Genomic DNA, 27,399 nt, shown 5'->3' on the forward strand with positions numbered 1-27,399 from the left:
GGCAGGAATTATAAAATACATAGTTATTTTATTTCTGAAAAGCCTCACCCGCAATCTATATACAAACTAGTTAAATTTGGGTTCTTATTTGGTCAGGAAAATCCTCACAAGGGTGAATGGGCAATTTAGTAATTCAGGAAAATCAGAAAATTGGAAAGGTTTAGCCACAGAATGGCTTTTGAAATAGTCCCTGGCTCCATTGCGGCAGTGTTGGAACCGCTCGGTCACTGAGAGGCTTCTAGATCTTCCCAGGCTCTAGCATGGTGCTGGGAAAGAGGCAGATGATCTCTGACCTGATCCTGGTTCCTCTTGGCATGGAGGTTTGCAGAAGTGCAGGCAGGATCTCTTGCAGATGTGCAGAGAACATGATGTAGGTGGCACTTCTTGCCTTTTTGTGAGGCACTTAATGCCTTCTCCTGGGAAACCTGAGGCACTTAACTTTCCACGTAGTTCAAGCCCAAAACATTAGGGCTAAGCTGGTCTGATGCATGAGGCAGAGCAGAACATGTTGTCCAAGCTGAGAGCAATGAGACAGAGGCAGCACAGCTGCTTGCAATTTAGCTCAATTTCTGTAATTTGCCCAAGTGCAAAGGCTCCTTTGGCCACTGAGATTCACCAATCAGAATGGCCTTTGCAAACCTGACCATATTAGGTGGAACCAGGGCTTGCTTACCCTTATTTGGGCAAGACAAGTGCATGAACACCTGTGGGTACTGTTGATCACTTTGGGAGGGGACTTAATGGTCCCAGCCTTTGTTTTTCTCCTGCCCTTGCTTCCCCTATCAGCAGAAGGGTGGGGCAAGCCAGGGCATCTAATAGGCCTATTAGCCTTCCAGGGCAGCGTGAAAGCCCTTTACTGGATTTACTGTAGTTAATCATCTGCCTCCTCCAAATTAAACTCTGGAGGGCAGAAAAATGTATAACTGTCATTAATCCTAACTGTAGTTGAAGAAACTGTATTTTGGTTTCACTAGTTTTACCAGCATCTGTGTAGAGAAGGAAATTGGAATAATACTTATACTCCAGTAGTAGTTACTAGAGGGTCATTCCTGCCTGATGGGTGTTTAGGGGGACTTCATCGTTATTGAAAGGTCTGCATTTTTTAGTAGTTGTTTGAAATGTAAAACTGATTATTCCTTGGACTTAATAGCAAAGCTCACAGAGACTGTGTGTGAATTATAAACGTGGCAGCAGTGCTAAAGGCTATCCTGATGAAGCAAAATTTAATATCACTTTGAAAGTAAAAAATAGGACCTAGATATACTTGAACTATCATAACCTTAAAACAGAGAATGTGTATTATCTAGGTCAGGTTGAAAGTGGATTGTTGTGATATGTGTGTCATAAGGAAAGAATAATCTGCTGTATCATGCAGGAACTAAGTTTTCTGCTTCAGTTACTGTGATGGTTTGGGGGTTACCCCACCCCCCCACACTTTTGTATTTGCCCCAGCTAACTCAGATGGACCCTGGGAATATAGATGAAGCAATTTATTTACAGCTAGCAGAATTTACAAGCAGCTATTTACAATATATACAGTTATATACAATTATATACAGAAATATACAAAGGATAAACAATACAAAAGCACAACTCCCCTCCCAGAAACCTGAGTTCCCAGGAGGGGCTCTCAAACCACCCCAACACCTCCCCCCAGCCCTCTCAACCTTACCCCAGTTCTCAGGAAGAAGAGAGGTGCAGCCAAGAGGTTAGGGAGCAAGGTTAGTAGGAGCAGGGTTAATGAGATGTGACCAGGTCTAAGGCAAAAGCAAGAGTGAGAAACAAAATGGAGAAAAAGTCTTTCTTCTTCCCAGAGTTCTCAGCGTAACTGTGAGAGAAGTAGACACAATTATTTTTCATTTCACTGCCTGTTATCTAGTTCTGTTACCAAAACATTCTAGCTTGCTTCAAACTAGCACAGTTACCAAGGAAATGGGAGATTGCTTTGATAATGGCATTTGATCTTACAGATCTAAGTCAGATCATAGAATTTCTTTTTTTGATTATTCTTAATTTCAGTGCAGTCTATTAAAAATGTCATTTGTTGATTATGGAACATGTGACAGCCATAAATTATCTTAGTTCAAGAAGATTGTTTAAGTAATCTGGTTGAATATTCAAATTGCAGTCTATCAAAGAGCTGTAAGAAAGAAATTAAGTAGTAGTTGAGATTATTCATTTTTTTTAAAATCCCAAGCTAATGGTTCAACATTTACTAATCCTTCAACGTGAATAGTGAATTGTTCAGGCATGATAAGGAAAAAAACATGCTTGAGGTTTTCATTTGGTGCTGAAGTTGTTGTTATGGCTGTTGCAAATGGAGGTTCAATACATTTTGCTTTTCTCTCATTGGAAGGTGAAGACCTGATGGATCTGCAGGGAAAAAATCCAAGCGTGCTGTTGGTATGAAATGTCTAACTGCACTTCGAGTGCAGGAGTTCAGTCTGACTCGCTGGCTTCAGCAATGGAGCAGTTTCTGAATCTGCTTCATCTCTGCATGGTGTCCATATGAAGTTCAAAGTTACCCCTCCAGTTCAAAGCAAAGCTGGCACCCTTTTCACCAGGCACTAAATCCCCCACAATCCAGTAGCTGTGTTTTTAGTCAAGACTCCATGCACTCATCCAGTTTCTTGGTTTGGAATGAAATGTCACATCCTCTTACTTGCCAAGAACAATCACTGGCATTACTGCAAGGGTGAGCAGCTACACGTACTTAATGCTCTGTTGTGCTAATGCTTCAGAAGAAGAGCTGTTACCCAGCTGCAGCGTGAAATCTAAAGCCCCATGCCACTTTCTTAAATCTGGCTTTCAAGAAAATCCTTTTCTTAAGGAAATCCTGCAGGTCTCATCTGTGCTGTTCAGAGTTGCACTTGCTGGTCTGTAGGATCTTTGTAGTTCCCAGCTGGCACCCACCTGCAATTCCAAAGCAGCCTTTTATTGCAGGTGGTGCAATCAAGCTAATCTACCTTGGCGTTGCTGTTGAGATGGGGCCCCTTCTTAGCTGTGTTGTGGAGTTGCATGTGACACTCGTTCCCATGCAGTTGTGCTGACATGTCTGCTTCCTTAGTAAGTTGGTTTTGGAGGGGTGGGTGAGAAGTACATTTTGTTCATTTTCCAAAATATCTGTTAAAACGTCTTACCCTTCCTCTATTCGAGTTTAAGCCCTCCTATGCCTCTGAGGCACGTTTGTGCTGCTACTACAGTTTGTGCCACCAGGACTACTCCTTTGTGTTTGATCTTGAAACAGCCGTGCACGTGTTGAGCTAGGGATTGTAGGAACCTCAGGGAAGGACAGTAACAAATACATTGCATCTGTGTTACAACTAGAGAATTTTGTTTGTCTAGGAACTGTTGCTGAGACACACCTGTAAATGTGAATAAAGAAAATGCCTAATAATTTACCTTAAATTGCTTGAAAACTTTGAAATAAGTTTTGAGCAAATTACAGTAATTGTGTAGCTCGAGGAGAAAGATCTCCACCTTTCTTCTCACAGTAGCAGTCTTTTACACTCCTGATATCCTTGAGATTTCCAGTGTTCTGCAAAACAGCAGCAATCCTGAGAACCAAGATTGAAGAGCAAGTGCAACATCCACAGCCAGATAAGCTATTTTGAAGTGAGCTCAGTCAGGTCAGATGCTCTGTTAGATAGTGTTTTGGGGATTTGTTGTGTATGGAAACTGCTAGTATTTTGGCCTTTGGGTCTCTGAATGAGCGAGTTAGAAGTTTACTACATCTCATTTCAGTTTTACTCCTTTGTTGTGAATTCAGTCACATCTTGTTGCCCTAAGGTTTCTTCTGCTGGCCCAGGCCGAGGTTACGTTTTTCTCATGAGTAGAACGTTCTGGCACGCGCATTGGCCTGGGTGCTGCACGCAGCCCATCACTACAGCAGTCGCCCGGACCCTCCGACACCCGGAGCAGGCGGAGCTGCCTGCAGGGAGCGGTGCGCATCGGTTGGCACCGGGGCGGCTTTCAAACGCCCCCTTCCCGACACCCCGCGCGAGCCAGGCCCGCCCCCGCTCCCCCATTGGCTCTGTCGGAGCCCTCTCCGCTTCTTACTGGCGCGCCTTCCTGTCTGTCCCGTTCCCGCTCCTGATTGGCGCTGCCCGCCCCGGCGGCTTCGCGTGTCCGGGCTCGCAGCTGTGCTCCTCAGCTGCCACCTGGAGCAGGTGCTCGGGGCGCCGGCGGCGGGGAAGAGGTGTGCGGCCTCTCGTCTGCTCGCCGCCGGCCCGAGCTGCTCCTGGGGAGGTGCGAGTGCCGCGGAGACCTGCTTGCCTGCGGGAGGAGAGGCTACCTTTTGCACAGCAGCTATGGCGCTGCTGCTGAATCTTCTCCGTCGGGTGCTGGAGTACTTCGGTTGGCCGCCCGAACAGGTGAGACACCGAGGCGGCGGGGAGGGAGGTTTGTGGCCTGCCGGGCGGCGCCTGCAGAGCCGCGAGTGCGTGGCGGCCGCTCTGTAGCCGCGTGGCTGGGGGGAGGAAAGGTTCCCTCGGCGCCGCCGACTCATTTTGTGGCGCGCCGCTGAGCTTGCCCCTATGGGAGAGCGTAGCTTGCGCGGTCGGACGCGCTGCTCCGGCGTGGGGCAGCATGGGGGCCCTGTTCTGGCACAGCCGTTCGAAAGGAGGCCTTTTCTTCTCTGGACAGGGAAAAACATCAGTCGTGTTCCCTGTTAAGACGTTACTGCTTTACATTAAAGGCTTTGTAGCGGTTCCCAAGTAGCAGTTAATCTACCTTTTCAGACAGTGGGCTGCCCGGGGAGTGGTGGAGTCGCCGTCCCTGGAGGTGTTCAAAAAAAGCCTGGCTGAGGCACTTAGTGCCGTGGTCTAGTTGATTGGACAGGGCTGGGTGCTAGGTTGGGCTGGATGATCTTGGAGGTCTCTTCCAACCTGATTGATCTATGATGCTATGATCCGGGAGAGTTATTGTCTGGGAAGCTGAAAAGGCTCACACTCCGTCAGGACCTGACTCTAGAGGAGCGGTTTACGGGCGGCTCTTGAGGGGCGGGTGTCGATAGTTAGGCAATGCTGCATCTTGTAGTTCTGAGGAAATTAGCCTGGAGAAGAGGAGGCTCAGGGGAGACCTTATTGCTGTCTACAACTACCTCAGGGGAGGTTGTAGCCAGGGGGAGGTTGCTCTCTTCTCTCAGGTGGCCAGCACCAGAACGAGAGGACACAGCCTCAGGCTGTGCCAGGGGAAATTTAGGCTGGAGGTGAGGAGAAAGTTCTTCACTGAGAGAGTCATTGGACACTGGAATGGGCTGCCCGGGGAGGTGGTGGAGTCGCCGTCCCTGGGGCTGTTGAAGGCAGGATTGGACGTGGCACTTGGTGCCATGGTCTGGCCTTGAGCTCTGTGGTAAAGGGTTGGACTTGATGATCTATGAGGTCTCTTCCAACCTTGGTGATACTGTGATGCTGTGATACTGTGATTGCAGTTTCTGTTATTCGGTTACTAATTTTCTTTTACCAGAGGAAGCATATTTCAAACGAATCAATAATTAATAACGTTATTACAAACTTTGAGAGGCCTCCAGTGCAAGCTGTCTAAGGAAGCACAGTGGCCACTGTGTTGAAATCATGCCCTAGAATGATACTGTGATACTGTGAAATTCCAAGTTTGTTTACGTGGCAGTGCTCAAGGGCTCATAGGACAGAAATACTCTGTCGTCTTACCTAGTTTTGTGTCGGGAGTAAGCGCTTGGGGTTTTTTGACAGGCCTTGTTTTTGGAAACCCACATCCTCGGCAGCAGTATCAGTCGTACGGTCAGACCATTCCTTCCTTCAGCAGCCTCATCAAGAAGGCATCTCCAGCGGTTATATGCAGTCGTAAGAAAGTATCAGCTCAAGGTACATTAACATTATTTCACTTCTTTACTTATTCCCCCCTCCCCAAGACTGACATACATGCATATAGTTACTCAGATGCACAGGTGTATTTTGTCACCATCTCAGATAGTGCTAGCTACATTTTTTTATTAGCCTTTGTGCTGCTCCAAAGCACACTGGATACAGGCTGCATCTTGGCAGTGCTTTGAAAACAGGCTGTAAATACTGGCATATTCCTCTTTGGGACTTTCAGCTGGAGAAGAGCATTGTAAAATTAGGTTAACATTACTGCCTTGCACTTAATTGTATGTAACATTCAATTATTTAATAACTTGGTAAGAAGGGAGAGGTTTGATTTTGTTTCTCAGATTAAAAGGTATTCTGAGTTTTAGGTCACAGCTGTTTGCCAGAGAAAGGAATATGGATCTACTCGAAGTGTTGTCCGTAGACTTGGGACAATCCTTTCCTTGGAGCCCTACCCGAGGCCTTATTTTCAGGTAGGTGATTTGTTATTATACATATACTTGAACTATCTAAGTTTTCTAGTTTGTCGTCATGGCTTTTCCTGTGCTTAGCTTGCATACCTCTTGTGTTGCATCCCTTATGCTCACTGCTTCAGCTTGGCTTACAGTGCAGTTTGAAGTTTCATCAGCAAAGGAAACAACTTCTAATGTGTGCTAAATGTGTTTTCATGCTTTTCGTTTGGTTTTAGTTTGTTCAAGACTCGAGCCCATTGGGTAATGATGAGCAAAGCACAGCTCCAACTCCTGTAGCTCCATCACTTGCTGATGTCCTGTGGGTAGCAAATGATGAAGGAGAAGTGTTTACTAGACTTAGGTAAGTAAAAATAGAATGTATGCATAAAAAGAAATAATAGAAGTAACTTATGTCACTCTAACTTGTAGTGTGTGCTTTTATCCGTAGTTTTGCTTTTGTGGTTGGTTTGGGTTTTTTGTGTGTAAGGTTTTTGTTTGGTTTGTTCTTTTTGGGTTGGTTGGTTTGTTGTTTTTTTCCCTAGCCCATTCAGGGTTCCAGCTAAACCAGCTCTGGAAAATATGAGGGTTTTTAGGAAGGCAGTTCCTGCTTACCTGGCTTTGTAAAGGGTTCTTACCTGAAATATTTCTGAAACTCCATCCCCTTTTTTCTGTGCCTAATAGCATATCAGATACATTACTGGTATTTTAATTTGAGTTTGCTCACAGAGTGCTTTGTGAGAGAGAGAGAGTTTAAGGAAAACTTGAATATTGCAACCTGCAATAAGATTGTTCTTATCTTTATCAGTGTAGAGGTGTTTTGTTTATTAGGAGGAGAACAAGGAAAGAAAAATAGAGTTTCTCCTTTTGTAATTGTTTATAGTATGGTGCTATGCATGTAAACCTTGATGGTTGCTTTCATGGAAAGAAAAACATAATTTCTTTCTTTTAAAATTTTACCTTGCATGTAGTCATTATAAACTTTAGTAGCTTTTACAGAGTGCTAAAAGGAAATGATTTTGCAATTATAAAATATTATAAGTACTGTGAAATGAGTTATCCAGGAATTCACAGACACCAGTGCTGTACAAGTCTTGTTTAGGATTTACCACCACCACCACTAGAGAAGAAGTAGGAAGTGACCTTACTGTTTCTCCAAAGGGTCTATTCACAATCAGAGGATGAGTCAGACAGAGCCAAAAGGAAAATTTGGATACTTGGTTTGTACTGTGTCTGTGTTGTCCACCGTAGTTCTGCATCATACTGGCATGCATTTGTCTGTGATCTTTATGCTGCTTACTGTACATGAAGAAACAGATGATATAACATGCTTTTTGCTTGATGGTTTTTGATAAAATTATGTCTCATCTTGTGATTCCTCAGATGTTGCTGTTGAGTTATGGAAGGTTTTTTTTTCCAGCAGCTGTAAAATACTACAAGATCAAGAATATTGTTAAAAGAATCTATGGCCTGTTTTGTCTTGCTTGTGCTGCTCTTCAATGATTCTGACTCTCAGATATGTGAAAGTTAATTATTTTGTTGGTTTAATTCTTTCTTCCTCCTCTCCTGGCTCTATGACATGTTTTTTTAAGAACAAGTGTTGTAATGAATACCTTATTCTTCTGAGCCTGTGTGAAGAGCAAGAGTGTTGGCAAATCAGGTAGCAATGATGCAGCCCTGATCTGAAGTTATGGGATCATTAAGGGAAACAGTCTGGGTTTGTTTCATTCAAAACTTAGAGCATCTTGAGTAAATGCAATCAATTTCTTTTTTCATCAATTGCTTGCACTCATTCTATATTTTAAGGTTAGTTCTGCAGACCTGAAGCTACTTTTAAAAACTAGAACATGAAACTTCTAGCACAATAGTCTACCCCTGAATAAAGTATAGACTATTTTTTGTGATGGCTTTTTGAGGACCTGAATCGTACTTGAGCAAAGGGAGACTTCAAAGTATTTTTAAGGTGCTAATTGTAAAATTTTATGAAGTAGTTTGCAAATCTGTGTTTTGCTGAATGACAATAACTTGCCTGATCAGACAGTCCTCCTTCAGATTTCTATTGTTGGATGAGACATTTGAAACAGTCTTTTGATGCTTTCTAGGACTGAATTACAGAGGAAAGACAGAAGTACCAACTTCCGTCATTACCAACTTCCACCTGTAGATTCAAGAAAAAACGTTCCAGAAAACAGTGCACAGAAAGACAATTTTGTTAGTCAAGCAGCACTCCAGAAAATTTCTGCTCTTGAAAATGAGCTGACCCTCCTCCGTGCCCAGATTGCTGCTGTGGTTTCAGTGCAGGCACTGGGAAGCATTCCATCACGTAAGCCTTTCTTCTTTGGAGAAAATCAGGTTTTCTTTCCTTTATTCAGAATGTTATTATTTCTTATTAGAGTTCCTGTTCACAGCTTGCTGTGACTGGTGTTGATAGAGGATCACAGAACGTTAGGGGTTGGAAGAGTCCTCTAGAGATCATATGTCTAAATGTACAGAATATAGCATTTTGTTTCTTTTTTTGGTGTTTGCTACTGCTCCTCATTCTCCCTCCTTCCTATTTTAGCCTCTTTGCCCATTTTGAATGCAGTAACTCTTAGATGATCTTTATACTTATTTCCATATTTTTACATAAGTAGCATTTCCATGCTCTGAATGAGCAGCAGCACTATCACAGAATTATAGAATCAACCAGGTTGGAAGAGACCTCCAAGATCAGCCAGTCCAACCTAGCACCCAGCCCTGTCTAATCAACTAAACCATGTTACCAGGTGCCTCAGCCAGGCTTTTCTTGAACACCTCCAGGGACAGCAACTCCACCACCTCCCTGGGCAGCCCATTCCAATGCCAATCACTCTTCTGGCAAGAACTTCCTTCTAACATCCAGCCTAGACCTCCCCTGGCACAACTTGAGACTGTGTCCCCTTGTTGCCTGGCAAAAGAGACTGACCCCCACCTGGCTACAGCCTCCCTTCATGTAGTTGTAGACAGCAGTGAGGTCCCCCCCTGAGCCTCCTCTATTGCAGGCTCAAGAAATCCAGCTCCCTCAGCCTCTCCTCATAAGGTTTGTGTTCCAGACTTCTAACCAGCTTCATTTCCCTTCTCTGGACACATTCCTGTATCTCAACATCTCTCTTGAACTGAGGAGCCCAGAACTGGACACAGTACTCAAGCTGTGGCCTGACCAGTGGTGAGTACAGGGGAAGAATAACCTCCCTTGTCCTGCTGGCCTACCTGTAGGATGCTAATTGCTCTTTGTAAAGGTTAGACACTATTAACTGTCCTTCTTGGGTTTTGTACTGCTTCTGACAAGTTGTGAAAATATAACACAGGGTAGAAAAAGTGTTCTAAGTCTGTCAGGTTCAGGCTTTAACAAATAGAAATGCTGCATATAGCTACAGTCACTACAGTATCAAAGACAGACGTTCATACTGAAGCCAACAATCTAGCAACTTATTTTCCCTCCTTTCCAAGTTTTGAAGGCTTGGTTGTCTTACTTTCAGCTTAGCCTCACTGTAATGGTTGGACTCATATGAGGTAGTTACCTTTGAGTGGTATTGTGAGGCATTGCTGTGATTCAGATAGCTGTTCTGTTGGCTCTTCTGTCTTTTCTCCACTGCACTCAGTACTGTAGTTTATTGTTATGGGTTTTACAACCATAAAGGTACTTAAGACTTTCATAAGTACCAGAGAGTACAAGGAGTGGACACTGGAAAATGTAATCTTTGTTATTTCCATCCCATCAGCTTGCACTTCTGTATAAACAGTCATTACTCTCCTCTCTGCCCTTTTGGTTTTTCTCCCTCTCCCTGCTCCTAGCACGTGTTGGCTGTTACCTCTTGTTTGGTGTTTCAGGGGAGGCTTTCAACTTTGAGTGGCCAGGTTAATTTTTACTGCACAATTAAGGCTGGTATGGGGGGGGGGAAGCTGGGAGGCAGGTTGGGGCACAGTGAGACCTTGTGTTAGGCCTGGTTTGGAGTAAGGCTTTGGAAAGTTTTGGCCTAAAGAGATGGTGCTAAGCCCAGGTTGGAGGACTGGGAAGATCCTGAAAATAAATTTGTGCCCATCAGGCTGTGCTGCCATCCAGTGAGATCTGGACAGGCTGGAGAGATGGGAAAAGGGAAACATTATGAAATTCAACAAGGACAAGTGCAGGGTCCTGCACCTGGGGAGGAATAACAACAGGCACCGGTACAGGTTGGGGGCTGCCTTGCTGGAGAGCATCTCCGTGGAGAAAGACCTTGGAGTCCTGGTGGACAACAAGTTCTGCATGGGACAGTGGCCAAGAGAGCCAATGGCATCCTGAGGAGCATCAGGAAAAGTGTGTCCAGCAGGTCTAGGGAGGTTCTTCTGCCCCTCTACTCTGCCTTGGTGAGACCACACATGGAATACTGTGTCCAGTTTTGGGCTCCCCAGTTCAAGAGCAACAGGGGTCCACTGGAGAGAGTCCAGCGGAGAGCCATGAGGATGACTGGGGGACTTGAGCATCTCCTCTACAAGGAGAAAGCTGGAGCTGCTTAGTCTTGAAAGAGAAGACTGAGAGAAATCTTTCCAATGTATACAAGTATTGAGGGGTGGGTGTCAAGTGGATGGGTGTCTTCTGCCAGACAACCAGCAGCAGAACAAGGGGACACAGTCTCGAGTTGTGCCAGGGGAGATCTAAGCTGGGTGTTAGGAGGAAGGTCTTGCCAGAGAGAGTGATTGGCATTGGAATGGGCTGCCCAGGGAGGTGGTGGAGTCACTGTCCCTGGAGGTGTTGAAGAAAAGCCTGGCTGAGGCACTTAGTGCCATGGTCTGGTTGATTGGTTAGGGCTGGGTGCTAGGTTGGACTGGATGATCTTGGAGGTCTCTTCCAACCTGGTTGATTCTATGTTCTATGGATGAGACCAATCTCTTTTCGGTGGTCAGCATCAATAAGACAAGGAGCAAGGGCTACAGACTGGACCATAGAAGGTTTTACTTCAACATGAGGAGAAGCTTCTTTCCAGTGTGGGTGACAGAGCACTGGAACAGGCTGCCCAGAGAGGTTGTGGAGTCTCCTTCTCTGGAGAGGAGGTTGGAGTCAGTGATCTCTGGAGGTCCCTTCTAATCTCTAAAGTTCTGTGATGCATTTGTGAGTAGCATTTCCATTTAAACTTCCAATCCAGTGTGGAGTGTTTTTATTTTACTCCTTTGGGAAAGGATAATACAGCTTTCTGCCTGCTCCAAACTAAGACATCTCTATTACACGTTTTGTGGTTATCTTTACTTTTGTGTGGGTTATTCTAACCTTCAGACTGTTGAGAATGAACTGTGCATAGTCATTGACTGCTTTGCTGATCAGTGCTTAGATTGAAAACAGAGAGGAAATTGGAGCAAGCAGAAGGCACCTCAAGGTTCCTTGGATGTGGGTAGGTTCAGACTGGATGTGAGGAGGAAGTTCTTCACCATGAGAGTGCTGAGAGCCTGGAATGGGTTGCCCAGGGAGGTGGCTGAGGCCCCGTCCCTGGAGAATTTTAAGGCCAGGCTGGATGAAGCTCTGGCCAGGCTGATCTAGAGTAGAGTGTCCCTGCTCATGTCAGGGGGGTTAGAACTGGATGATCCTTGGTGGTCCCTCCCAACCTCGACTGATTCTATGATTCTAAATTCATTATTTCATGTGTTCAAAAATCTGTGGCTTTGACATAAAAAATGTTCTTTGTTTTAAATATAGTTCTGGTGTTGTATGGTATGAGGTGTGTGCAGAAGTGCTTTTAGGGGGATGTCTTGACTGAAAACTGAGTCATCCTAGATGTTACTAGAAATAAAATTGCTGTTTTTCTTTTATAACTGCATCCAGAAGCCTTTAAAGCATTCAGCACTCCAAATGGATTTTACTCAGTGCCAGCCATGACTTCTACACCGTTGTCTGTCTCTCACAACCACTTTGTAATTCCCTCGCCTCCTCCACTTCCTTCTGGCGTACCATCTGGCGTGGATGCTGGGAATGCGGTATCTGAGCTCATACAACAGCGCCGTGCTGCGAGAAACCCTGGTTCAGCTGCAGCTGATGGTGCTGACCACCAGGGGACAAAGAACGTTCCCAGGATGATGGATGTTCTGAAGGACCTAAACAAAGTTCAGCTGCGAGCTGTTGAAAGGTAGGTGTGTCTGAGTAAGCTAAGGCTGGAAGCTGCACAGCACTGAAGCAGTACCAGAGAACACCAAGGTGAAACATCATTCAACACACAGCTACTGATGACCCAACTTCAACTGGTGTCTGCTGAGTTCACAGCCTGGAATGTTAGGTACTTCAAACATGACTTACAGGTGTGTTTAAAGCATGCTGCATATCACAGTGTTTAACAGCAGCCTGCTGCTTTGGTATAAAAACTTCAGATTGGTGTGGGGAGGTGATTGTGGTGGAGTCACTGTCCCTGCAGGTGTTCAGAAGAGGACTGGATGAGGCACTTAGTGCCATGGTCTAGTTCAGGGGTCCTCAAACTACAGCCCAGGGTCCTCAATCTGGCCCACCAGTCTTTACAGAACCCCCCCAGCCCCCCGTGGCTGGGGGGGAAACCAAGCAGCCACTTCCTGCCACTTAATCTGCTCATCAGCCTCTGCAGCCCCCAAGCACCTGCCGGGACTGGACTGAAACCAAACTATAGTCTGGCCCCCAATGCTACTGGGCTGGAACCAAACTATAGTCTGGCCCCCAATGCTACTGGGCTAGAACCAAAGTATAGTCTGGCCCCCAATGCTACTGGGCTGGAACCAAACTATAGTCTGGCCCCCAATGCTACTGGGCTGGAACCAAACTATAGTCTGGCCCCCAATGCTACTGGGCTGGAACCAAACTATAGTCTGGCCCCCAGTGCTACTGGGCTAGAACCAAAGTATAGTCTGGCCCCCAATGCTACTGGGCTGGAACCAAACTATAGTCTGGCCCCCAATGCTACTGGGCTAAAACCAAAGTATAGTCTGGCCCCCAATGCTACTGGGCTGGAACCAAACTATAGTCTGGCCCCCAATGCTACTGGGCTGGAACCAAACTATAGTCTGGCCCCCAATGCTACTGGGCTGGAACCAAACTATAGTCTGGCCCCCAGTGCTACTGGGCTGGAACCAAACTATAGTCTGGCCCCCAATGCTGCTGGGCTGGAACCAAAGTATAGTCTGGCCCCCAGTGCTACTGGGCTGGAACCAAAGTATAGTCTGGCCCCCAGTGCTACTGGGCTAGAACTAAACTATAGTCTGCCCCCCGAGAAGTGTCTGAGGGATGGTGAACTGGCTCCCTGTTTAAAAAGTTTGAGGACCCCTGGTCTAGTTGATTGGCTAGGGCTGAGTGCTAAGTTGGACTGGATGATCTTGGAGGTCTCTTCTAACCTGCTTCTATGATTTTATCTGGAGATCTTTGACCAAATTGTGCACACAGTTGTGGGAAATGGAATTCAAGAAATAAGTATCTTGGATTCACTGTGAGAGGACAAATCCTTGGAGGAACACTGGCTACATTACCAGTGGCTTTCCAAAGTATTCTGGTCCTAGCTTTGCATTATTAAATCCATGCTGCATCTTTTGTTGAAAGTGTTTTGTGAATTTGTAGTGCATATTGCTGTTGGATGATAGCTATTTTTTCTGTTTGGATGGTAAGCACAACTCCCACCTCACAAAAATGCATTCCTTCAGGTCAGTGTGTTTGCCATGCTAGGTGTGATAGAGTTTGTCAGGTGTCTTTTTTGAACTTCTCAAGTTGAAAAAGTAGGTAAGAACAGCTGAGTCTATAATGAATCTTTTGAGCCATTAATGTGGGAATAGTGCAGATTACCAAGACTTGCTATCTTCTTATTTCAGCAGTTTCTTAATTTAGAGCTTTATTCCTGAAAAGGATTAGCACAATTATCTGCAGGCAAGTCTAAAGCATCAAAAGTGTAAAGATATGCTTTTATGCTATTTTTAGAGGAAATAAAACAAATATTAAATGCACTTGGGTAAACCTGAGTGTTTCCTTTTCTGTTTGGTTAGGTTGGTGGTTTTTTGTTGTTTTCCCCCTGCCAATATAATTCCATGTACAGGGAGTGGAGTAAGTGAAGTGTTCAGGTTGACAGTTTTACACAGCATGTTGGGCTGGGGGCATAATTAGTAGGAAGTGGTAGGTCTGCCTCTGAAATGCTTTCTGGATTTAGGCATTTTCCTGTATTCTGAAGATGGAACTTAAATGAATAATGAATTTGTATTGTTGGAGGGTGTAATGGTGATCAAAATCACAATCATTTCTCAGGCAGCAGTCTGAAAGTAGTTTAATGTGTAGGGAAGATTTCTGTTCCCAGGTGCTGAGAACCTGTTGATCAGTTTCTACCCCTTGAGCACCAGCTTACACATTGGGCAAGTGCTCAAACAGTTTAGTTTTACAGGAAGGATGAAGTCAATCCTTTCAGATTTCATGTTAAACAACATTTACTCTAACTGCCAGACTTGCAACTGTTTGCTGTCAGTTCAGTGTACATTAATAGCTATGCCTCATTGGCCTGGAGGTGACACTCACTGGCATGTCTTGAATACCTCTCGAGTTTTCTGTGTTTTGTCTTTTATTTTATTCAGATATCTCAATGGTTATGAACTCTTATGGTTTGTTTCCTTAGGCTAGCTACTAGGTTTTCACAGATTCTTGGATTGCATCAAGTTGGAAAGGTCATCATGTCCAAGCTCCCTTGTGGTGAGCAAGAACACCTCCAACTAGGTCAGGCTGCACAGGGCCACACCAAGCCTTCTGTATTTCTGTTAGGGTTTGTGGTGCAGCTGCTGTTCTGATGCTACACATCTTCAGTAGCTTTGGAGGTTTGGAATTTGGCAAAAATAGTGTTGCCAAATTAAAATACCCTGGGTTTTACTTTTTGACTATAAAACCTTCGTATTTGGTGTGAAAAACTCTCTGAAGACTTTATTCCAAATCTGATGACAATTTTAGATGTGTATAAATATGATAATAACAATAGTGATACATAAATAATATATATAATATAATGTACAATATATGTACAAGTAGTTTTGCCAAAATAAAATACCCTGGGTTTTACTTTTTGACTATAAACCCTTCATATTTGGCATGAAAAACTCTTTGAAGACTTTGTTCCAAATATGATTATAATTTTAGATGTGTCTAAATAAAATTATTATTATTAACAACAATAATACAAAATAGGTTATGTATAATATAATGTACAATATATGTACAAATATTTTTTTGCCCAATTAAAATACCCTGGGTTTTACTTGTTGACTATAAACCCTTCCTATTTGACATGAAAAACTCTTTGAAGACTTTATTCCAAATCTGATGATAATTTTAGATGTGCATAAATAAAATATGATGATAATACATAGGTAATAGATGTAATATAATGTACAAATAGTATTGCCAAATTGAAATACCCTGGGTTTTACTTTTTGACTATAAACCCTTTGTATTTGGTGTGAAAAACTATTTGGAGACTTTATTCCAAATATGATAATTTTAGATGTGTACAAATATGATAATGATACATAAATAATATATATAATATAATGTACAATATATGTACAAATAGTTTTGCCAAATTGAAATACCCTGGGTTTTACTTGTTGACTATAAACCCTTCATATTTGGCATGAGAAACTCTTTGAAGACTTTATTCCAAATCTGATGATAATTTTAGATGTGTACAAATATGATAATGATGCATAAATAATATTTATAATATAATGTACAATATAAGTACAAATGGTTTTGCCAAATTGAAATACCCTGGGTTTTACTTGTTGACTATAAACCCTTTATATTTGACATGAAAAACTCTTTGAAGACTTTATTCCAAATATGATGATAATTTTAGATGTGCATAAATAAAATATGATAATGATACATAGGTAATAGATGTAATATAATGTACAAATAGTATTGCCAAATTGAAATACCCTGGGGTTTACTTTTTGACTATAAACCCTTTGTATTTGGTGTGAAAAACTATTTGAAGACTTTATTCCAAATCTGATGATAATTTTAGATATGTATCATTATCATATTTGTACACAAATAATAGACATAATATAATGTACAATATAAGTACAAATAGTTTTGCCAAACTGAAATACCCTGGGTTTTACTTTTTCATTATAAACCCTTCATCTTTGGCATGAAAAACTCTCTGAAGACTTTATTCCAAATCTGATGATAATTTTAGATGTGAATAAATAAAATATAATAATTATACATACATAATGTACAACATATATGTATCATATAACAATACATAATATATCTTATATCTATTACATATATAATTATATATATAACTAAATAAAATGAAACTTGAGTTGTGTGGTTTATAAAGAGGGCTGAGAGCATCGGAAAGCTTACTGTTCCAAAATTAAAATGAATGAAGTTAAAATCAAATGATGTTCACAAAGGCTATGAAATGTGTTAGCATATTTCCTGCTAATATAACTTACAGATGAGGTCTGTTACGAAAGCTTTTGTTTCCTCATTATTTATTTGCTGTGCTTTAGTCATTTCTGTTGAATTGCTTCTAATTTTTCTCACTGGAACAGCATCAAGTTGTACTTTGAAACTAAAAATGTGGATTGAGTTGTTGTGTGTTCTTGCATTGGTCCTGTTCAGATAACAGCTGTAAAATAACATCAGCAGCATTATTTGTGTAATTGGGATTTACAGGGTGTATGTATGGAAGTTGTATCTCTGGATTTTGGGTGACTCGGCAGGAGATCAGGAGCAAGAGATAATTACATGCTTCTTTTTTTTGTAGGTCACCTGGAGGCACTCCTCTTTCTAAACCCAAAAAGAGAAGAAGTTCAGAGTGGGATCCTGTTGCTCTGCTAACTCATGCACTAAAGCAGAAATTTGCACATAAAAGTGATGATGAGGATGATTCTCTGGACAAAGAAAATCAATCTTTTGATAGCTCCCCATTTTCTAGTCCAGAGATCCCGCTGGTATGCTGTTGTACGAGAATGCATTTTCATACTTTTGAATTGGCTGCTGCTTTCATGGATAGTTACAGGGCTCTTAAAGAGCCTACAACTTCTCTACAGTGTTTCTAAGCCATCAGCCTGGGTTGTTATTTTTTTCAAACATAATCAAGGCAGACAATCTCAAAGATTGATTATTTTGGGTAGATTTACCCTGGCAAACACACTTCTAGATGTGCCAAGAGGGAAAACATAGAAGACTGACTTATAATTCAGCTCATAGTTCATTGAACTGTGGATATTTGCTTGATGATAACTGGCAGGTATCCATACATAGAAACTGATTAATAATGCCAGTTACTTAATGACTAATCTTACAAATGAAAATTCTAGGAAGGTCTGACTAGCACATACTCTATGTTCAGAAGTTAAGGCAGTAACTGTAATATTTTCCTTTGAGGTAGCATCATTTCCACACACTTTATCCAAAATGAGATGTGATTCTGAATGGTGCTGCAAAGCCTGTGAGAAAAAGAGGTTTTGCTATGAACAAGAAAAGTGCAGTAGACAGTCATTGGGCCAAGGTATTTCTGAAGCACTGGTTAACACACAGCAACCTGTGGAAGCTGCTTCAACTTACACAGGCCAACAGCACTGTTGGTTGGTTGGTAGAGACTTCCACAAACCTTGAAAGAACTTAGATGAGACAGAAATAGGTGGCAGTGGTTTCAAGTGTCTCTCTGCTTATCAGTTCTGTCTTTACATTTTAAGAGTGAGAGGGAAATAATAATGAGGGCTACTGCTTACATTCATGGTTAACTTCTTGGCTGAAAAGGAGAGCTAAGATCTGTGTTTCTATTTTTTAATTAGATTGTTTTCCTTGGTTTTAATTCCACCTGCCACAAGGACTTTGCAAGCAAAATGTAGCATGTATTTTACAGACTGCAGTGAGTCAGCAGCTCAGGTGCAGTCTTAATAAATTTCCCCGTTGACTTCTTTCTATTTTTTTTTCTCCTAAAGGAAAAATAGGAAATTTCTTTAAAATAGCTAGGCTTGTGTTTTGGATGCTGTAGAACATAATGATTTATGTTCCATAGCTAACATACCTGATTCGGGGTTTGAAGATCAAAGTTAGATCCTGGAACATCATGTTTGTGCAATAGCTCTTGGCCCAGGACCTAACCACTGAATTATATATGTCCTGGAAGAGAGATTGCTTAAGGCCAGCATATTGAAGTGTAAATACAGAAAAATGAGCTTTTTCTGGTTAAAGTGGAATAATCTCACAGGCTTGTAATCAAGCCTCTTAATTGTTCAGCAGATAAGTTTTGAAGAATAAGTGTGCTTAAAGCAGTTACACACTGTTTTATTCTTCCTACACTGAGAACTGCAGCAGCTCTTCTAAACTGTTACTGTGAATATCTACTTGTTCAGTTGTCTTGGGTATAACTTTAACACCTTCCCTGCTCCCCAGGTTGGACGTTGCAGTCTGAAGCCAAATGCAAAATCCAGCCATGTAAGAACTGAGGAAGTTAAACAGCTACCAGCATGGAAAGTGAGAGCTCATATTTGACTGATGGAGACTTCTAAGGAAACTTCTTACCACATGTAGAAGGTGGTAGGTCCACTTGGAAACTGCTGCAAGGAGCTATAATGTGCTCTAGAAAATGTCTCTCCTATGCTACTGAAGTGTGGGTGTTGTAGGGTTTGTGAAATTGACTCTTCCTTCTTAGTTTCCCAGCAGCCAAACTTGTGGATTTGATGTTTGTTTGAGATGCACAGAGCCAAAAGAAAGCACAGTATGATTGAAACCTGGGAAATGCAGGAAAGAAGTGTGAGTGAAAGCTGCCACACCAACAGATACTCTTCTGAGGTGTGGGATCTGTTTGTACTTCATTATAAATAAAGACGAGGAGCAACCTTTTTTTAGTACATATTATATGTGACAACTCCCTGTGTATAATGGCAGCTAATACTCTTGTGTTAGAATGGTATGGTTGCATCAGTTTGCTGATGCAAATCCATATTCCACTTGCAAACAGTATTCTAATTTATTTTGGGTCAGTAGATGAATTTTTACATTAGTGAAACTTTGTGTTGTAATTAAACTGTAGGCTGTCAAATGCCTATGATATGGGGAAGTTGTAATCTGGCATTTAAAAAGGCCTATAGAGAGATCTGTGAGCACATTTATTTATGTAGGGAATTTACACTTTCACTTCCTCCTTGGCTTCTCCATACATAGTCTGTTTTGCTCGCAAGGGCTTATAACATTTTCTTTGTGTCATAGATGTGTGTGGGATTGAGATTTTGAGTTGTAGACTTGTTTTGTATCTCAGTAACTGGCCATATTACACAGTTCTAGAAATAAATTGCATTTTCTAACACTAATTGAAATGGAACTTAGATTTTTCCTGACACAGTACTTGGAGTCTGTTATTTACAAGTCTGTTATGATTCACTGCTTACAGTAGCTGCCTTCACTTAATCTCTGCTCTGATGATCCAGGTGTATAAATTCAAAGTCGTAGAATCACAGAATTGTCAGGGCTGAAAGGGACCTCCAGAGGTCGTCGAGTCCAGCCCCTCTGCTAAGGCAGGATCCCTTAGGGTAATGTGAGGCTGGAGTGCGTGTCCCTCACCGCCAGAGGGCAGTGTTACGCCGCGGCTGCCTCGCAGTCGGCTGGTCCCAAGCACAAACATCTCAGCCGCCTTCTATCGCCTTCTTTTCCAGTGCTGGTCACAAAATGCTAGAGGTAAGTGCTTCCCACTTACTAGCGTGATGGTGAGCTATGTTGGTGTGTATTTGGATGAGTAATAAGTCCTCACCAGGCTAGCTCTCTGGTCACAAAATAACTCGGCCACTTTGTTTTCCAGGAGAACCAACAGGAGGTTTTATATGGTGGATAGAGAAGTTGTTCAGCTAGTGGTAGTCTTTTGCTGAGGAAACAGCATACTTCGTGTGAAATGGCTCTTGGAGAAGATGTCTGGTGCAGTACAAACTCCCTGAGCACTGCCACAGACCTGCAGGGATTTCTGTAAACAACTTTTAGGTTATACAAATGAAAACAGGCTGCTGATGACTGGGGATCCTGAGCATCCTCCCTACGAAGAGAGACTGAGAAACCTGTGGCTGTTCGGTCTGGAGAAGAGAAGACCAAGAGGAGATCTTATCCACGTGTACAAATATCTGAGGGGTGGATGAGGCCAATCTCTTTTCACTGATCAGTGGCAATAAGGTAAGGAACAAGAGCTACAAACTGGAACATAGAAGGTTTCACCTCAACAGGAGAAACTTCTTTCCAGTGAGGGTGACAGAGCACTGGAACAGGCTGCCCAGGGAGGTTGTGGAGTCTCTTTCTCTGGAGACTCTGAAAACCTGCCTGGATTCATTCCTGTGTGAACATACCCTAAGTGATCCTGCCTTGACAGGGAGGTTGGACTTGATCTCTGGAGGTCCCTTCCAACATGGAAGGTTATGTGATTACAAGTCCAAGTGGCAAACTGGCATAGCAATTCCTGGGTTTAGTTCAGTTGGAAGATTATCCTCTCCTGTTGGAAGCACACATGTGCTTTTCTTGTCACATATAAACAATGACTTACTGACTTTTAGTGCATATCTGCCAGACTGTTAGGAGTAAGTTCTTGCCAGAGAGAGTGATTTGCCATTGGAATGGACTGCCCAGGGAGGTGGTGGAGTCGCTGTCCCTGGAGGTGTTCAAGAAAAGACTGGATGAGGCACTTAGTGCCATGGTGTAGTTGGTTGGATAGGGCTGGGTTGGCCTGGATGATCTTGGAGGTCTCTTCCAACCTCACTGATTCTATGACTGGGCAAAGCTGAATCTTCAGTAATGCTTCTGCTTTGCTGTTGACTTCAGTAGAGTTGTTAGAGTGGAACAATAGGCAGCATTTAACTATATATTTTTAAATAAGGAATATCTTATCTGTACTGTCACCTTAACCTGTGGGGGATTTGTACATTGAAGATCTCTTTTCTTACCCATCTGTGCTTCCCCTTTCTGCATTAATGGGGAAAATTAAACTAGATTGATTATTCCTGCTTCTCTGCTTTACTTTTTAGTTACTGCACTTTAACACATCAGCTGCATTTGCTGGGAGGCAGTTTCCACTGAGCAACAGCTGCTGATGTAGAGGAGTAGGGAGGAAATTCAAAGTAAGCTGTAGTTTCTTCACTTGTTATTGTTGCCTCTTGGTTCGTTGATGCATTGTCTTACAGTTTACAGCTTGTGAATATTTGACTTGTTTCGTGCATTGTGAGCTATTGGTGCTGTTGCTGGAAGAGCATGTTAACAGTTGTCTAAGCTAGTAGTTCCCTGAATCACAGAATCATTGAGGCTGGAAAACACCTCTGAGATCATCGAGTCTAGTCTATGACCTAACACCATGACATCAGCTAAACCATGCCACCAAGTGCCACATCCAGTCTTAAAGACCTCCAGGCATGATGACTGTACCACCTCCCTGGACAGTCCATTCCAGTGCCTTATCAACACATCTGTGAGAAAGTGCTTCCTACAATCCAACCTAAACCTCCCCTGGCACAGCTTCAGGCCATGCACTCTTGTCCTGTCACAAGTTGCCCGAGAGAAGAGCCTGACCCCCACATGACTACAACTTCCTTTTAGGTACATCTGTACAATCTCAATCTTTTTCTTCCCTATGCTCTCCTTTTCCTCCTGTCTAGCGTAATAAAAGCCATAAAGAAAGTTGCCTGGCTCACAGGACTAAGTCCCTTCTCTTACTGCAGCATACAGATCTCCCTTGTAGAGACCCTGTAGCTTTGAAGGAAATGATATGTGGCCAGGCACTGACTGAGCACAATTCCTGGCTGATGATTATAGTTGAAGGTCATCAATATCACACCTAATAATGATCTCTGGGAACTTTCATTTCGAAGCTTTTGCTGTTCTGTTACTTAAGCAAGAATCAAAGTCTCACTCACAAATCGTGTAGATCTTAGGAAAAGTGAAAAGCAGTAAACTCAGGCTCACTGAGCACTACTAATTTTGTGGTAGAGGAACAAGTTAAACTCTGCTTGCTGGCAAAAAAAACCCAACCCACTTTAAATGGCACTACAGATGGTTAAGCAATTTGAATCTGCAAATTGTACCTGGTGTTAATGTTCACTCTGAATAAACCTCAGAGTGATGCAGAAAATTGTGGCATCTAAGCTTTCTTTTGAGAAAAATGAGGTCCAGGAGATGACTGTAGATCAGTTAGCATTTATGTGTTCCAAGCAGTCTGTCTGATGAGCTCCTGTTGCAGATTTGGAAATGCTTAGATAAGAGGAGTGAGCTCATGTGACTGCTGGAAAATAGATCTTTGAACTCGTCTGTGATAAAAATAGCTCTAATAGAGTAGTGTAAATTAAAGACACCACTCAGCGTTGTCCACTAAGTTAAATGGGTGTAGAACTGATTGGCTGGCAGGTACAAGGAATTACTCAAAGTATTTCTACTAGGATTATAGAGATTGGTTCTAGGTTAATAGTTCATATTTTTAGTAATGCTCTAAGTGATAAAACTAAATTTGTGGATAATTAAAACCAGAAATTACATTGAGAGACATAATGAAGATGGGAATGATGGCACTAAGCTGTGATGATAATGCCATAGTACCTTAGGTGGTCAGAAGGAGAGTAGTTCCAGTGCAGTCAGGTGGAAAGCCATAAAGGTTTTGTTTAAACTGATAGGTTTTACTAGAAGTGGGTGTCAAGTGGATGGAGCCAGTCTCTTTTTGCTGGTCAGCAGCAATAAGTCAAGGAGCAACAGCTACAGATTGGAACATAGAAGGTTTCACCTGAACAGGAGGAGAAACTTTACAGTGAGGGTGACAGAGCACTGGAACAGGCTGCCTAGAAAGGGTGTGGAGTCTCCTTCTCTGGAGACTTTCAAAACCTGCCTGGCTGCATTCCTGGGTGGACTGCCCTAGGGGATCCTGCTTTTGGCAGTTGGACTTAATGGTCTCCGGAGGTGCCTTCCAACCTCTAACATTCTGTGATTGTTTCAGAAACAGAAAAATCTGTAATGAGCTGATTTGTTTGTGAATACACAAAGAGGAAAAAAAAAAGGGCACTAAACCCCTCCTGCTCTTGACAAACAGAAACAATCAGTAGCAGGAAGTGGAAACTAGAATCAAAGAGTGCATTGCAACAAGGAGAGTCCCATCCTCGGTGGGAAAAGGTGACTTATTTCTTCTGTGTAGCAGAACCCAAAGCCAGTTCTACAGTGGTCTAGAGTGAAAAAAACTAAACCAGCAAAACCCCCTGTGGTTTGTTGTATGTAGCTGAGCAAGGCTCATTGTATCTAAAAGCTCAGGTCTCAGATACATGAAGCAGGTGAACTTGCTAAGTGGTGTTTGGTTTTGGCTGAGTCCACTTTTGACAGTGCTGCCTTCTCTCCCCTTATCTTGTCTTCTGCAGAGAAGTTTTAAAAGGTATTTGTTTTCTAATGCACTTATTATAGCTTGTCTTAGAAAGACATCACTTCTGGCTGAAGATACTTTGCCTTTTGATAATAGTTTTGCAGAGGGAGGAGCCTCTGCTACTCTTGAAGGCGCTTTAAGAAGACTCCATATTATCATGGATCTCAGTAAGGTGTTCTGTACCAGCTGAGAAATGACAGCTGTGTTATTATGTGAGTTGTCCCCAAGAGCAATAGGACACCTGGAGGCAAAGCTGTCAAGTAACTCTAGCGTGATGATGTAAACTCTCCCTTTAAATTAACAGCACTGAAGCACCAGAAAGAAAACTACAGCTGGGTTGGTGAAGAAGTCAACTCTTCACTGCAAAATCCCAGCAAAATGGACAAGTTTTTTAAAGCTACTTAATGTTGATCAAGTAACTTCTTTTTCCCCACAAACCCACAGAAGTTTAGCTACAGGCTGCCCAGGAATGTGGTTAAGGCCCCATCTCTGGAGACATTCAAGGTCAGACTTGGTGTGGCCCTGGGGAGCCTGATCTAGCCAGAGGTGTCCCTGCTGATGGCAGGGGCATTGGACAGGATGACCTTTGAGAGTCCTTGCAACCTGATGCAATGTGTGAGTCATTAACCTAAGTTCTGTCCTTTCACATCTAGCTCTCTGAAAGATCCACAGTGGTTATCTTTGTGAGCTTTGAAGTAACACAGATCTGTTAGTAAATTATTTCTACTGTGAAGACTTGTGATAGGGCCAGTGTTTGTGTCCCTTGTGGAGTGCTGAGCTCTCCAAAGTTTAACCTCAATGCAGATAAATTCCACCTTAGCATTTCACAGACAATGTGGCTGATGAGCGGTTACAGTTAAAATGCCAGATCATTTTGGTTTGTGGTTTATATTACAAAGCCTGCAAACATGGAGGTTTAAGTAGTGGAACCATGCAGAGGAAAATGAAGACTCTCAGTAACACAAGGTTATATTGTTGGGGGTTGCTCTGCTGGAAAGCAGTTCCCTGGAGAAAGACCTTGGAGTCCTGGTGGACAGCAAGTTGTGCATGGGCCAGCAATGTGCCCTTGTGGCCAAGAGTGCCAATGGCATCCTAGAGTACATCAAGATTCAAGGCAAGATTGGACATGGTCTAGCCTTTAGCTCTGTGGTAAAGGGTTGGACTTGATGATCTGTGAGGTCTCTTCCAATCCTGATAATACTGTGATAGGAAAAATGTGTCCAGCAAATCCAGGAAGGTTCTTCTTTCTCTCTGCTCTGCCCTAGTGAGACCACACCTGGAGTACTGTGTCCAGTTCAAGAGAGACAGGGACCAGCTGGAGAGAGTCCAATGGAGAGCCATGAGGATGTCTGGGGGACTTGAGCATCCCCCCCCATGGAGAGAGACTGAGAGCCCTGGGGCTGTTTAGTCTGGAGAAGACTGAGAAGAGACGTCATCAATGTCTATAAATATCTGACGGGTGGATGGGTCCAATCTCTTTTTGGTGGTGCACAGTAATAAGACAAGGAACAATGGATGCAAACCTGAAGATAGAAGGTTTCACCTCAACATGTGGAGAAACGTCTATCCAGTGAGGGTGACAGAGCACTAGGACAGACTGCACAGGTAGGTTGTGAAGTAGCCTTCTCTGGAAACTTTCCAAACCTGCCTAGATACATTCCTGTGTTGCACTACCCTAGGTGAGCCTGCTTTTGGCAAGAGGGGAGTTTGGACTCAATGATCTCTGGAAGTCCCTTTCAACTTCTAACATTCTGTGACTGTGATATGTCTGGGGCAGAGGGAGGATTTAGCAGAAGACAGCTGAGGTCCAGGCACTTTTCCTACATCCCTTCCTAATCAAACTTTAATAGTAATATTTCTAACTATCAATCCTTAAAACTGGGAGACTGAAAAGTATACAATAGTCAGTTAAAGAAAGAAAGAAGGAAGAAGTTTCATAGTGTTGTCAAATGTACTTAAAGAAAAAGAGTGACAGGAATTGAAGGTGACCTGAGGCTCAGGAAAATGTTTCTCTTGAAATCACAAAGCCAGCTTTTATTACAGTAAAACCTCTGTAGTTTTAACTGGGGAGAACTCAAAAATGACCAAGGAAGATGGAAAATAACAAGGGGGTTGTGCCCTTGCATGCAAGTCCTTACTTCCACCAAACTCAGCACCTTTGAGTTGCGGCAAAGTCCCTGAGGCCCCTTTCATGTCTAAGTGACAGTGAAGCCTAGCAAGATGTATGAGACCAAGCTGTGTGGTGCAGTTGACATGCCTGAGGGAAGGGATGCTAGCCAGAGGGACCCTGACAGGGTTGAATATTGTGGAGTTCAACAAGAGCATGTGCAAAGGACAAAAATTCACTATGTTATTAACCTTTGCTTTGCTGTTAAGTTCTTTGATTAATTTCAGCATGCACTGTTCTGAACAATTAAACACCAGTGGCCATACAGACAGTGCCTTGTAGGGTAGGAAAACGTTTTGATTTGCCTGTCTTGAAAAATAACACTGCTCACTCTCTTGTGGAAAATGGTGAGTGATTTTTCCAATGCTGGCTATATATATATATATATAAAAAAAACTTCTGGACAAATCATCAGAACTCCACATATAGGACAGATCTCTAAGGGATGTTAGTCTAGAATCCATTCAGCAGTTCAACTTGCACCTGAAGAACACAGGAAACCACTTTTTTTGTTGCTGTTATTTTGAAGGGTGTTGGTTTTTCTGTTAAGAAAGTGAACTAAAAATGTTGGCTGAATACCACTGAAACCAAATTGACTTCCAACTCCTACACTGTTTATAGAATCATAAATTGTCAGGGCTGGGGGGGACCACAATGATCACCTAGTTCCAACTGCCCTGCTGTGGGTAAGGACGCTGCACACTAAATCAGGTTGCTCAGGGCCACATCTGGCCTGGCCTCAAAAAACTTTTAGGGATGTGGTTTCCACCACCTCCCTGGGCAACCTGGTCCAGTGTCTCACCACCCTTATGGTGAAGAACTTCCTCCTAACATTCAATTAGAATCTATCCACTTCTAGTTTTGTTCCATTCCCCCTAGTCCCATCACTACCCAACAGCCTCAAAAGTTCCTCACCAGGTTTCCTATAGGCCCCCTCAGTGGTGCATGGTAGCATTGGAGTGCTGTTACTTTGACAGTAGTACCTTGAGTGTTGCTACTGCAGACTTTGGGGTACAAATAAATTATGGCTGGCTTTATAAATGTATCAGACTCAGAAAGAGTGCCTGCAATGGCAGAAGTCCATCAGTGATGACAGGTATTTCTCACTGGAAGATGTTCATCAGTGTAGACTGTCATTATATCCCAGATTTAGTATTAAACTTCACAAGCCTCTGACACGTTGCATGTACCTGTGTAACATGGTCTGTAACTTGAGAAAATGGAGGCATAGGAAGAGGAGGAATTTTTTTTCCCTGTAAGGGTGACAGAACACTGGAACAGGCTGCCCAGGGTGGGTTGTGGAGTGTCCCTCTCTGGAGATATTCAAAACTCACCTGGATGCATTCTTGTGCAATCTGGTCTAGGTGATCTTGCTCTGGCAGGGGAGAGTGGACTGGATGATCTTTTGAGGTCCCTTCCAGCCTCTGACATTCTGTGACTGTGAAAGCTGGCCAGTGGTACTGAGAACTAGTCACTGGAACTGAAACAAGAATAAAAGACAACTCCATTTTCTTTCAACACTTAAATGGGGAAACATTTTCCATGGGGTTTGAAAATTCTTTTACTGTATGCTTAAG

General features: G+C 42.9%; 1 protein-coding gene and 1 long non-coding RNA gene across 2 annotated transcripts; both read left to right on the forward strand.

The window, feature by feature from the left end:
- The first annotated feature begins 86 nt into the window (after positions 1–86).
- On the forward strand, positions 87–3,401 carry LOC135189263 (uncharacterized). The gene is made up of 2 exons (XR_010308001.1): positions 87–1,091; positions 2,357–3,401. It is a non-coding gene; the product is annotated as an uncharacterized LOC135189263 (long non-coding RNA).
- A 908-nt stretch (positions 3,402–4,309) lies between these two features.
- MTFR2 (mitochondrial fission regulator 2) lies at positions 4,310–19,603 on the forward strand. The gene is made up of 8 exons (XM_064169331.1): positions 4,310–4,373; positions 5,712–5,843; positions 6,215–6,319; positions 6,535–6,659; positions 8,398–8,618; positions 12,108–12,408; positions 17,050–17,236; positions 18,687–19,603. The coding sequence occupies exons 1-8, from the start codon at positions 4,311–4,313 to the stop codon at positions 18,783–18,785; spliced, it is 1,233 nt and encodes a 410-aa protein (XP_064025401.1). The 5' UTR covers position 4,310; the 3' UTR covers positions 18,786–19,603.
- The last annotated feature ends 7,796 nt before the right edge of the window (positions 19,604–27,399 follow it).

The sequence above is a fragment of the Pogoniulus pusillus genome, chromosome 31, assembly GCF_015220805.1.
Source record: "Pogoniulus pusillus isolate bPogPus1 chromosome 31, bPogPus1.pri, whole genome shotgun sequence".
Taxonomy (NCBI): domain Eukaryota; kingdom Metazoa; phylum Chordata; class Aves; order Piciformes; family Lybiidae; genus Pogoniulus; species Pogoniulus pusillus.